This window comes from Schistocerca nitens, chromosome 7 (genome assembly GCF_023898315.1).
Source record: "Schistocerca nitens isolate TAMUIC-IGC-003100 chromosome 7, iqSchNite1.1, whole genome shotgun sequence".
NCBI classification, from domain to species: Eukaryota; Metazoa; Arthropoda; class Insecta; order Orthoptera; family Acrididae; genus Schistocerca; species Schistocerca nitens.
This window is the reverse complement of record NC_064620.1, coordinates 109,257,731-109,271,965: the sequence shown is the minus strand read 5'-3', so window position 1 is coordinate 109,271,965 and position 14,235 is coordinate 109,257,731. Positions and strand designations below refer to the sequence as shown.

Here is a 14,235-nt window from a genome sequence, read left to right as displayed (position 1 = left end):
TTCTGATTTGTAGGCCGCCACGGCTGCGCAATAGGCGCGTTTTGCGGTGGTGGTCTATTGTTGTCATACCGGTCACTAGCCTGTCGCTCTGGGCTTCTACACTGATTCTGTTGCCAATTTCGATTACTATCATTATAATTACTCTGCCACTGACCTCGCGCATTTTTCCAGCGGTTGGTCCCTGACATTCCGGATTCGTATCTGTCGTCAAATCGACGCTTTTTGTTATAATTTGGTTGTCCATACCCGTTTTGGCCTCTACCGTTACTACCATTTTGCGATTGTTCTTGTCGCTTGCTACCACCCCCACCATTTCTATGGTTGTGGTTCTGTGCACTACTGTTTCTGTCGTGATTACATCCCGACCCATTATTCCGCAAATGGTCGCACGCCGATTTTACATCTTCCTGTATCAAATCTATGGAATCTAGGACCGACAGGAAGTTTTCCATGTCGCTTTCTGGTACATGTATTAACTTCTCCTTGATCTGAATTGGTAAATGGGATTTGAGTAGTCTTATTATGTCTCTCGGTGATATAGGCTCGTCCCAGTAGCGTGTTTTGTTTATATATTTTTCAAAGTACCGCCTCAAATTCCCAAGACGGGGTGAGTACGGTTCGGGATTATATACCTCTTTTCTTAGTCGCTCTTGTATACACGGCGACCAATATTTCGATAAAAATGCCCTTTCAAACTGTTCGTATGTCTTGCAGCTGTCTGCTACTTCTGTAGCCCACAGTGCTGCGTCACCTTGAATGTACGACATTACGTATTGTATTTTCTGTGTTTCGTTCCATACACTGGGTAAGATATTTTTAAAGCTTTTTATAAATACCACTGGGTGTACTGATTTCCTTTCAGTAGTAAATGTTTGAAATTGTCTATTTTTAATTAAACTTTCTTCCACTAATATTTTTGAACTACATGGGTTCGCTGCTGGGACATATGCTGTGTGCTCCGAACCGAAGCTACAGCTCTTCGCATTATCGACTACAGATTCCCCATTGTTGTATCGCATATAAGTTTGTGCGTTGCCAAAACCATGGGCTGTTGGCGACAGAGGTTCCTGTTCCACTTGTTTCCTGCTTTGTGCTAAACCCTTCTCCAGATCGGATATCCGTTTGTTAACATTCACTTGCCACTGCGGAATATCCTCACTGAGTATTTGTTTAATGGTTTGCACATCGTTCTGTACCTGACTATTTACGGCGGTACTGAACGATTCTGAATCTCTATTTGCTATTGCTGCTTCTACTTTAGAATTAATATTCGTGTCAATCTCAGTCTCCTTCACTTCTAGCCATGAGTTAAATTCTGTTTCAATTTTATTTGCCTGTTCATTCCACTTCTGCTCTACAAGCTGTGTGGAATCTATTTCTAGCTTTTCTACTCTGTTGGCTAAGACACCTATTTCATCTACCATGTTAGTGTTTGCTACTTGCAGGTGGGTGACCTGTTCAGTCAGCTCCTGCACGGCCTTAGGTATCGACTCGTAATTCTTTTTCATATCTGCTATCTCTTTTTTCATATTTTCTAACGATTGCACAAGTTGCTGGTCCCGCTCGGCTTGCTGGCGATCTCGCTCGGCTTGCTGGGCAAGTAAATTTTCTGCTAGCTTACGATCTCGCTCAGCTTGCCGGCGATCTCGCTCAACTTGCTGTTGCGCAAATTTTGCCTGGTAATCTAGCACACGCTCTAATATAGTCTGAATTGAATACCCACCAGGCAGATTACCACTCTCTGGTTCCTGCTTTTCTGGTGGTGGTACAATTTCTTTATCTACATCAACTTGATGACTAGTAGGCGGTGGCACTACTTCCTGTGGCCCTGCCCCCACATTTTCGCCAGTTATATCTTCAAAGAGAATACTAGTACTACTTGAGGCACCCTGTTCCACATTTCCTTCACTAGCTAATTGTTGTTCTTCAGTATCCATATTGCTTGGACGTTGACTACGCAACTTAACCATATTCCTAAATTGCTTACTAAAACACAAAATCTAACAGTTTTTCCCCTTGCACACAAAATACATCACTTTATATACACTACACTGCACACTAAAAATTACTATCTACATCAACTTTGTCCTGTCACAAATACTAACATCAAACTACGTACAGTATGCACCCCACTAGCGATATGAGATTACTTCACTGGAGCTCAACTTCTACAAACAGGACAACTACACTGTAGTCTTACCTTTAGTTTCTATTATCTCGGGGTCCGGCTGCCCCCGGATTACGTAGTCGTTAGAGCTTCTCAGTACAATCAGGATCGTCTTCTCAAACTCGCTTGCAGTAGTACGTTTTGTCATGTAAGAGTGTTTGAACATTCATTAATACATAGCATAGATCATGATATACATACATTTAACACTAAATACATATACATATACACCTACATAACAATAGACACTGAAAGAAAATACATAAAATTTTATAATTGTGGCCACTGCAAATTCGGGCCCCGCGTTTTTGGGCGCCAGTTTCACGTCTCTCTGAAAAAAAAAACTATATCTGTTGCCGACTGCCCTTTCGTTAATTGTTGCTTTTATAAAAATTGTTTTTGCTCCTTCTGGTTTATTTAATTATTTTTAATTATTATTGGCGTAACAACGCATATATGGAAAGAGTGACGTGAAATTCTTTTAACAATGCTGTGCTTTTAATTGCTTTATCATCGTTACCTTTTTTAGCAAAATAAAATGATGGAAGTATTATTGTTCTGAATCTGGCCTACAATTTAAAGAACGATTTTTTAGTAACTGCAACTCATGCTAAGTATCAATATATCTTTCCTACTTCGTAATTATTCAAAGTTGAAATTAATGTCCTATGATCACTGATGTTACAGTTCGTACGATCGTTCACAAATACAAGTTTGCAGTGGATTTTATTTCTTACTAAAATGCTATTTAATACCACGGCTAGCCCAAGAACATGAGACTCTCATTAAAGAAAATTACGTATTCACTATAAAATTTAGCCGTGGTCAGAACGGAGCACAGCAAGTTTCCTATCAGATTCTTTAGGTACATAAAATTATTTGCACTGAAAATTATATCCTATCAGCAGCCCGCGTCAACCTGCAACACATCATAAAATCTGCTGATCTTCACTGCCAGCCTGGGAGCTAAAAGAAATAATATTGTTTTTTACTATTATTTTACCGCTTCCTTGCGGTATACTCGACTATATTGTAAGTCGTTTAAATACGCCGCGGCAGCGGCTCTTCTTTCTCCACACAGCTCAGCTCCACAGATAATATTTTTATATGGCTGAAAAATATCTTAACAGGATGGGATAATAGGCAGGCACACTTTAACATTTAAGTAATACAAGTTTTCATTTAAACAACTCTATTTAAACATTTAAATATCTTAATAATTACAGACCTGTGTACATTCACGCGCAATGGCGTCCAATTCACAATCTCGACAAAAGAATGCTACCTTCGCGCTCTCTACGACAATAACAGGAGATCTTTCTCTCACAGCTTTCAGATTAAGAAGACAAAGACATTGCTTTACATCATGCCTTATATACAAATTCATTTGGTGATCTTTGTACAACATTTATCTTCTGTGTCGGTCTTATTACTCGCCGACACAGACGTTCTCAAAAATAAAAAATAAAGAAAATAATACATAATTTTACATAATGACACAATATGACACATCTAATATTTTAATTATTACATAATATATTATCTTTGTTTATTACAAGACGTTACAGTATGAAAGTTGAAGATGCTTGCAGCGGAGGCCCATATGCAGCAACATTCGCTGAACGGTCGTTGAGGAGACACTGTTGCTCGCTCTTTGGTTCATGTGGGTGGTCAGTTCCTCAATAGTTACACGTCTATTCACCCGTACTCGTCCTCGCAGCAATCGTTCACCCCTGTCATCTACAACCCATGGTGAACCACAATTGCCTCCGTGTAAAGGTGGCCTCATCTATGAACAGAATGAATGACACAAATCCCGCGATCGTGGCTGCCTGGTGAAGAAACCAATGAGAAAACTGCTACCGATGTGAAATGTCTGTCACTGGTAAGCGCTGCACACTCTGTAAGTGATCAGGGTAGTTGCAGGCGTCATGTAAAATGTTCCACACGGTCGTCTGCCTTAACCTGTACCGGCGGGACAACTGCCTGGTACTGACACGGCGGTCGCCTTCCACAGTAAGACTCACATTTCCCTCCAAGTCTGGTGTCCGAACATTTTGGGTACGTTCTTCATGATTTCCTGCTTTCTGAAACTACCTTTCTTAGACAAACGGCAAAACACTGTTGCAAATATTGGATGCTGTGGTTGTTGTTGGCAGGGATAGGTCTCCTGATACAACCTTGCTGCCCACCGACCGTTTCCATCTGCCTTTCCTCTACACCATATCGTCAAGCTCCAGATTCGAATACGAAACCATTATGTACAACGCTGTATCACATCCACTACACGGTGTGACAGTAAGAGATGTGAATCGGACACAACATTACCAATTACTATCACAGAAGAGGGAGCTAGGACATCCTCTAGATGCAGGCTGTAACTGTGGCTGTATGGTACAGCGCGTATTAGACCGCAGTCTCTGAAACAAAGTGTGATTGAATAAATGGTCTCTGGCATGGAAACCAAGAATTTCCGGACATAAGTTCATTAGACCTTTTTTGTATCCTCTCATCAGTCAATGCGTAGAGTTTGTACATGGTAGAAAAAAAAATCGACCTATTAGGCGGTGGCCAGATTACCGTGTCTGGACCATGTAATTGCTACCGGTCTACATGTTTTCAACGTCATCGGCCAACGAGAAAAGTAAAGTATAGTATGTGTATAAAATCTTCATTGAATACTTTATTTTATCACGTGGAAGAAAAACCATGCGCAATCAGATACTGGATCATTATGCAACATGATAAAATCAGTGCTATTAACATCAGAAATATGTCACACGAACCCACTTAAAGCTAAACAGTTAACACCAGTGCCACATGTCGTGTTTCTTACCTAGAAACCAATAACCGCCAGACATTCCACACATTCAGATGAGGTAGCTTTGTCGGGGCCATCGCCTGTTACGACATTTTCAGATTACCCATTAAATTGACCATCTTACTGATCGTAATTCAGTTATTAGTTAACATATTTTTAATATGAGCTCCAGATATATTTGATGTAGGTTCATCGATTTATAAAACAAAACAAAATTTTTCAGAACTGCTCGGTTCTTTGTGTATACTAATCACGTCTATAAGATATTGAGAGAGCTGGGCTGAAATGAGGATTGTATTGCTACAAATATAAAGACCTTCTACAATACTGCCTAATAAAGTTGATTAGAATGTAACCATTGTGCGTATGAAAAGATACCATTTTATCTGTGTAATGTGAACCAGAAGTGAATGTAGATAAAATGAAATTGATTAAAATATGATCTTTTGGAAATAAACAATATTATTGGCCTGTTATCTCGACTGCTAGTGATACGAGGCCGTTGGGATCCAGCACGGCGTTCCGTATTACCCTCCTGAACACATAGATTGAATATTCTGCTAACAGTCATTGTATATCGACCAACGCGAGCAGCAATGTCGCGATACGATAAACCGCAGTCGCGATAGGCTACAATCCGACCTTTATCAACGTCGGAAACGTTATGGTACGCACTTCTCCTCCTTACACGAGGCATCACAATAACGTTTTACCAGGCAACGCCGGTCACCTGCTGTTTGTGTATGAGAAATCGGTTGGAAACTTTCCTCTTGTCAGCACGTTGTAGGTGTCGCCACCGGCGCCAACCTTGTGTGAATACTCTGAAAAGCTAATCATTTGCATATTACAGCATCTTCTTCCTGTCGGTTAAATTTCGCGTCTGCAGCACGTCATCCTCGTGGTGTAGCAATTTTAATGGCCAGTAGTGTAATACCTCCAGCGTATGTTGGCGGTAAGGCTGGACGGAGCCCCGCTGCTTCGTCACAAGTAATGCAAATGGACCGCTCGACAGTTAGCTGCAGCGGAATACCTCCCTCCAGCCACTGCGATATACGGCGAGCTTGGCATTCTCAGGGGCCCTGTTTTCGTCCGCTTCCGATATCCTTGATCTGCAATCCATTTGGCAGGCGGACGCGCGCTCCACGTTCCATTCCGCGCGTGTCTGGGTAGAATTAAGCGCCGCGCGTTCCCTTATTGGAATGTGCACGCGGTTCTCACCTTCTCGACCAAGGCGCAAAGCGCGTCGTTGTTTGTACGGAATACACCACGTGGCGGTCCAATTCCACGTTACTGGTGTCAACACGCCAGCAGTTTCCACACCTATTACAGGCCAAGGCAAACCATGTACTCGTCCGAGGCTGGACTAGGCACAGCCAAGTTCTAATTCAAAATAGAGTGCCTCGTTACGTCGCTGAGAAAGCAAGGAAGGTTACCGCGCGGTGAATGTCATTAATTTTACTAACAGTAAGAAGGAGAAAGGGCTGACAGTATTGAAGGAAGTGCGACGGAACACGGAACCTAGAAGTTGACCACAAGAACTGAAGCAAGTCGGAGGTGTGAAATTACGGAAGGAGCGCGCCACACCAATGGGGCGCGATTTGGACATCAGCTACAAAGAATAAGAAGCAAACAGCGAAAGATAATTCATTGACGATTTAGATAAGTGTCTTCGTCGACAACAATTTCTGAAATGCTATGACGACCTGCCATAGAAACTTGTAGTTAAATTTCTCATTATTGACTACAACGATGTTATCCTGGAAGATCTTTTTCAGAATAGCTAACGGCGCTTGGAACTCCTTATGATTCGTCGTATCTGTGATGTTGAACTCTTTGATCATATCTCGCCATCATATGCATAGCTACCCTGGCAGCGTGCAGACAAGCGCAGAAATTTCCATAGCCGCACGGGATTAGCCGGGCGGTCTGAGGCGCTGCAGTCATGGACTGTGCAGCTGGTCCCGGCGGAGGTTCGAGTCCTCCCTCGGGCATGGGTATGTGTGTGTTTGTACTTAGCATAATTTCGGTTAAGTAGTGTGTAAGCTTAGGGACTGATGACCTTAACAGTTAAGTCCCATAAGATTTCACACACATTTGAATATTTGAACAAATTTCCATACCGCCTGCCTTCCCTACTGTTTCATCAATGAACACTGTCCCTCATATCTCTCGTCGATCCTAACGCTCTTGTGTGAAAAACACGATAGAATCGTCTATTTACATCAGAGCAGAATCCTTTTTGTTCCACTCCATCGTTCAACGACCTTCTCAAAGTCCTTCTCAGTAGCAGTAACACGACTGTCGAATAAACTCCGACTTCATAGAGAACTGAATAACATCTCACTCGTCAGAATACAGTTAATGACAATTTACTAAGGCAACAATGATGACTACCATTGTCCTGTGTACTCTCGTTACCCCTGTACATCCTTAATTACAACCAGATCTTCCTTATTTCCCAGTATTCTAACCTGGTGCAGTATCCTTAAATTTTCTTACTCCAGAACCCGCTAGATCAGAAAACATCTGTTTTGTACATTTCTAAATCACTTCCTATTTGTCACCGACGTTACTGTAATTATTATTATTATTATTATTGTTATTATTATTATTGGTGGCAGCAGCAATAGAAGAAATTCTTCCCAGTATGAACTTTATTAGTTCTTAGTCAGTTTATTTACTCACATTGTCTGTATGGACACTCATATCATTATACGGGGTGTTCAAAAGGTCTCTCAGCAGTGCCGTAGCCGCGCGTGCCGTATGATTGTTCGCCTGCCTGGGTTACTTCCCTTCAAGTGGACCCTCCCAGCATTCCACTGTGTCGTTTATTTCAGCCAGCGTCAGTTGTATCGCTGGGGTGTGTCGTTACGTGTTGACGTGAACGTGTAATTTTAGTTCCTTTGTTCGTTTGTTTCGTTTTTGTCACTGTTAAATGCTAACCATTGGAGAACGTGTGTTTTTAGTCTAACAATTGTTCATGTTGGCGGTAAATATATAGTCTCAGTTCGTCAAACATTTAATTCAGTTTTCCCGGAGACAACACTACCACAAAGTCGGAAACGTGATGGTACGCATTTCTCCTCCTTACACGACGCACCACAACAACGTTTCACCAGGCAACGCCGGTCAACTGATGTTTGTGTATGAGAAATCGGTTAGAAACTTTGCCCATATCAGCACGTTGTAGGTGTCGCCACCGGCGCCAACCTTGTGCGAATGCTCTGAAAAGCTAATCATTTGCATATCACAGCATGTTCTTCCTGTCGGTTAAATTTCGCGTCTGTAGCACGTCATCTTCGTGGCGTAGCAATTTTAGTGGCCTGTAGTGTATTACGAGCCCGCATCTCTTGGTCGTGCGGTAGCGTTCTCGCTTCCCACGCCCGGGTTCCCGGGTTCGATTCCCGGCGGGGTCAGGGATTTTCTCTGCCTCGTGATGGCTGGGTGTTGTGTGCTGTCCTAAGGTTAGTTAGGTTTAAGTAGTTCTAAGTTCTAGGGGACTGATGACCATAGATGTTAAGTCCCATAGTGCTCAGAGCCATTTGAACCATTTGAGTGTATTACGTTTCTGTAGTGTAGCATGTGATAACCCGCGGCTCACACCTTGTCCTCTTCAGGAAGTCTTGATGTGTTGACGAGACGGTGCCGTGTTGCAGGCGTGGAGCAGGCGCACGCCGTGGGCCGCATAGCCAGCCTGCTGTCGGTGGAGGGCGGCCACAGCCTGGGCGCCAGCCTGGGCGTGCTGCGCGCCATGTACCAGCTGGGCGTGCGCTGCCTCACCCTCACGCACACCTGCCACACCCCTTGGTGAGTAGCGCGTCTCTCCCACTCTGCTCAGCCTTGGTGTGCTGTGCAACGCTCTGCACGGTAAAGGTAGTCTTTGATTAAAAAGTGCATCACCATTGATTTTCCATTACTGGGATTGAAATTAGGCGTAATCCTAACCACGCAGAGGGATTCTGTAGAGAGAAGAACCCATCATCCCGATGGGTGTTTTCTCGACTTGTTCTCAAACTTCACGAAATAGGATGTTCCAACTCAAGGCAACAAAGGTGCCTTAGAATTCGCACAGATGGAGACATCGAAGTTACTTTTCTCACTTTTGTTGCAATGGACCCACACCTGAGCACATGGAAGTTCAAGGTTGTAACATCTCGGTTCAGTTTACAGTGATAAAAGCTATAGAAAGTGTGGTGTCACCGCCAGACACCACGCTTGCTAGGTGGTAGCCTTTAAATCGGCCGCGGTCCCGTAGTATTCGACGGACCCGCGTGTCGTCACTGTCAGTGATTGCAGACCGCCACACGGTAGGTCTAGAGAGACTCCCTAGAACTCGCCCCAGTTGGACAGCCGACTTTGCTAGCGATGGTTCACTGTCTACATACGCTCTCATTTGCCGAGACGACAGTTTAGCATAGCCTTCAGCTACGTCATTTACTACGACCTAGCAAGGCGCCATATTCAGTTACTATTCTGAACAGATAATATTGTGAATTATGTACCGTCAAGAGCGACGTTCATCATTAATGGACTGAAGTTAAGTATCAAACTAATTACGTCCGATTTCTGAATTCTAATTCCTTGTCATGTTCCAGACCTCACGTCAGTATAGTCCTTACATCCTCACGCCAGCCCGCGTGAGCTAAAACGCGTGCATTTCAGCCTCCACTAGTAACACGGTGTTGGCTCTTCTGCCAACACAACAGAAAGAATTATTTAAAATCAAGAATAGAATTTTTAGAGGGGAAAATAGTGTAGAATCAGAGTTCGGTAATTGCAGAGCTAAATTATAGTATATCAGCAAGTAATTTAACGTCTAAGTACAGCAAAGCCACGGAAGCTCCGTCATGGAGAAGGCAGTAAACTCTTGTGATGAAAAACCTATAAAAAGACCTGATCGTCATTATTGCCGCCTTTTTTTCCTTGATGGTTTCGTTAAAGGGCGGGGAACCCATGTCAGTCAGTGAGACAATAATTAGATTGGACTTGATCGTGTTAAGATTCACGATAAACTGTTAGAATAGTACGGAGATTAAAAGTGATGTAGTGTACGATCTCTGGCTGTTGGTAGCAAATGAGTATTAAGGGGATTTTAGGACTTTAGTGCTAGATTGGAAGTTTACGGACATATAGACGACAGAAATCAAGTTATCTACGGATACGAGTGAATTCAGAGGTATCGGTATTCTGATATTAACGTGTGGACTTTTGAAAGTGTCGTGTGCCGTTAGTTGCGAATCTGGACGTAGAGCGCATGCATTTCGGCATTTGCGGACTATTTAGATTCCTCCAGGCTAGGAGCCTTATAAATAGACCATCATCCATGACCATCTTAATCCTTCAATATAGAGTGAAAGTTAAATACAAAAGTGCTCTACTTATTTCATTTACCTAGTACTAATCAGTGAAGGTTTTACGGAACCAAAGCTATTCCCCAATAAGTCAGCACCATCTAGCGGAAAGCGTAGGCATTAACTGACACGCTAACTGAAGTGAACGTTTACGTGTTTTACGGACTGCTTAATATGAACTTTTGTGACTCTTTCATGTCCCCACTCCCTCCGAAAGGTGACGCAGGCTGTCTTAATCATAAGAGGGGAGAGTTTTAGCCGGCAAATCACTAAATAAAAGCAATATTTACAAGACTCGCAGTAATAGCAAAACACAAGGCTCACACCTCATCGGAGAGTCGCCGCTTTCACGTCGGGAAGTAAAGCCGGAAAACCTACCGACGATACGTATCTACGAGCAGACGTCGACGTGTAGTACCTAAAAAGGTAACCACAAGAGAGTTGGGGATGCTTTAAGGTGATTTTCATTCCTAAGACCAGTGTAAACTTCATCCTAACCTGACTATTTTTATTCGTATTACGCCCACTAACACCAAGAATTGCTTAGGAACGATGTTGAGAATCATGCCAATTTTTTCAATGGACACAGCAGAACATCCTCGCGAACCAGCACTTCTCTTCCAATGTTTCTTTTATCGATTGTCCGCCCCCTGTAGCTAAGTGTTCAGCGCGACAGAATGTTAATCCTCTGGGCCTGGGTTCGATTCCCGGCTGGGTCGGAGATTATCTCCGCTTAGGGACTGGGTGTTCTGTTGTCCTAATCATCATCATTTCATTCCCATCGACGCGAAAGTCGCCGAAGTGGCGACAGATCGAAAGACTTGCACCCGGCGAACGGTCTACCCGATGGAGAACCTATTGACACGACATTGACATTTTATCAATTTATATCCCTTCTCAAATAAAAGGCAGGTTAATAAGGAGAACATGTATTACTGATGTAGTAAAAACGCAGGATGGCTTTGACAGATGGAGGTAATGTATGATTTGGGATGTTTGGTAGTTCTATTTTTGGTCATCATTTCATGATTGTTAACCTAAACGGCAGCTCATATGTCACTTGTATCACACAACTGCTCCCTGGTTTCTTGAATGATGTGCCGTCAATAATAAAATGATTATTTCGTACCAACATTATGGATTCAAGGATGCACGATGTATATAGAAGCGAAGGCATCATGCCGGATAAATTGGTCGTGGACGAGCATGGATTGGCCTGTTCAGAACACTGTCGGTATTACTCTGGACTATTTTATATGGGGATAAGAAATGCCATGATTAACGCGATATTCATGCACGAACGTATCATGCTTGCTTGTAATGCACTTTAGCAGGCACCGCTGGAAACAGCGACGTATTTTTTCAGCCAATGTGTATATAACTAATAAATGGCAGTACAGATCCTCCTTCCTGTTTCTTTTTAAGTATACACTGTTCACTGACAGTAATGTGACCACTTGACAAAAGCGTCAATAATCATATTTCGCAGCGCGGACTGCTGCTGGACGCGGACCGCAGCTAGGCGTGCATGAAGAGAGCCACTGAGGCTCTGGAAGATTCAGACAGCGACGTCGAGCCATGCCGACCCCAGTGCCGTGCTCAGCTGCTCTAGGGTTCTCGCCTGAGGATCCATAGCGGGTGCAGTCCAGTCGAGATGGTCCCTCAGATTCTCCATTTGTTTGTAATCCGTGGAGTGTGGTAGCCAGGGAAGTGCGGTAAACTCGTCCTGAGGCACTTCGAACCATGCGTGTACACTGCGAGCTGTGGGAAATATTGAATTGTCCTGCTAGCAGGTTCAAATGGTTCAAATGGCTCTGAGCACTATGGGACTCAACTTCTGAGGTCATTAGTCCCCTAGAACTTAGAACTACTTAAATCTAACTAACCTAAGGACATCACAAACATCCATGCCCGAGGCAGGATTCGAACCTGCGACCGTAGCGGTCTTGCGGCTCCAGACTGCAGCGCCTTTAACCGCACGGCCGCTTCGGCCGGCTGCTAGCAGGTGTCATCGTGTCGAGGAAAAGCAAACTAAAGATATGGATGGACATCGTCCCCAGCTATAGATGCATACTCGCGTTGAGCCGCTGTGCCTCGCTGAATGACGAGTTTACCCAGATAATGGAACGAAAAATATAACACTTCCTCCTTCCGATTATGGTTGCAGGCTTTTTGCTTTCAGACGTTTCACAGTGTACACGTCAACAGCAATCCGTCCGATGCAGCTTACAACGTGATTCATCTTTACAGCTGCCAACACGAGTAACGTAGAAGTAAATATCCTTGGAGTAGTGAAGCAACTTAAATCACTTAATAGAAGCAGGTCTTCTGATCAAGACTGTATACTAATTAGGTTCCTTTCGGAGTATGCTGATACATTAGCTCCATACTTAACAATCATACACAACCGTTCGCTCGACGAAAGATCCGCACCTAAAGACTGGAAAGTTGCACAGGGCACATTAATATTCAAGAAAGGTAGTAGGAGTAATCCACTAAATTACAGGTCCATATCGTTAACATCGACATGCAGCAGAATTTTGGAACAAATATTGTGTTCAAACATTATGAATTACCTCGAAGAAAACGGTCTATTGACACAAAGTCAACATGGGTTTAGAAAACATCGTTCCTGTGAAACACAACTAGCTCTTTACTCACATGAAGTGTTGAGTGCTACTGACAAGGGATTTCAGATCGATTCCGTATTTCCGGAAGGCTTTTGACACTGTACCAAACAAGCACCTCGTAGTAAAATTGCGTGCTTATGGAATATCGTCTCAGTTATGTGACAGGATTTGTGATTTCCTGTCAGAGAGGTCATAGTTCGTAGTAATTGACGGAAAGTCATCGAGTAAAACGGAAGTGATTTCTGGCGTTCCCCAAGGTAGTGTTATAGGCCCTTTGCAATTCCTTATCTGTATAAACAATTTGCAGATGACGCTGTCGTATATCGACTAACAAAGTCATCAGAAGATCAAAACAAACAGCAAAACGATTTAAAAAGATATCTAAATAGTGCGAAAATTGGCAATGACCCTGAATAACGAAAAGTGTGAGGTCTTCCACATGAGTGCTAAAAGGAACTCAACTAAATACCTAGGTATTACAATTACGAACAACTTAAATTGGAAGGAACGCATAGAAAATGTTGTGGGGAAGGCTAACCAAAGGCTGCGTTTTATTGGCAGGCCACTTAGAAAATCTAACAGACCTACTAAGGAGACTGCCTACACTATGCTTGTCCTTCCTCTTTTAGAATACTGCTGCGCGGTGTGGGATCCTTTCCAGATAGGACTAACGCAGTATATCGAAAAAGTTGAAAGAAAGGCAGCACGTTTTGTATTATCGCGAAATATGGGACAGAGTGTCACAGAAATGATACAGGATTTGGGCTGGAAATCATTAAAAGAAACGCGTTTTTCGTTGGGACGGAATCTTCTCACGAAATTCCAATCAGTAACTTTCTCCTCCGAATGCGAAAATATTTTGTTGACATCAACCTACATAGGGAAAAACGATCACCACGATAAAATAAGGGAAATGAGAGCTTGCGCGGAAAGATATAGGCGTTGATAGCCCAACATTGAAATCTGAAGCAATTTGCGGAAGGGTTGCACTTCTGTCACGTTGAACGATTTCCTTCAGCCGTTGTTGCTACCGTTCTTGCTGGATTTTTTTTTCCGAGCGGACATGTCGGAGATCTGATGTTTTATCGGATTTCTGATGTTCACGGTACACTCGTGAAATGGTCGTACGGCAAAATTCCCTCCTCATCGCTACCTCGGAATGCAGTGTCCCATGGCTCGTGCGCCGTCTACAATACAACGTTCAAAACATCTTAAAACTTGATAACTTTCCACTGTAGCAGCAATAACCAATCTAACAACTGCGAC

General features: G+C 43.2%; 1 protein-coding gene across 1 annotated transcript in view; it reads left to right on the top strand.

Annotated features, from left to right (window-relative positions):
* LOC126195052 (dipeptidase 1-like) overlaps window positions 1–14,235 on the top strand; it is a 699,024-nt gene that overhangs the window by 305,610 nt on the left and 379,179 nt on the right. The window contains exon 7 of the mRNA XM_049933499.1: window positions 8,645–8,795. Coding sequence (XP_049789456.1) covers window positions 8,645–8,795 — 151 coding nt within the window. The remainder of the gene's footprint in view (window positions 1–8,644; window positions 8,796–14,235) is intronic.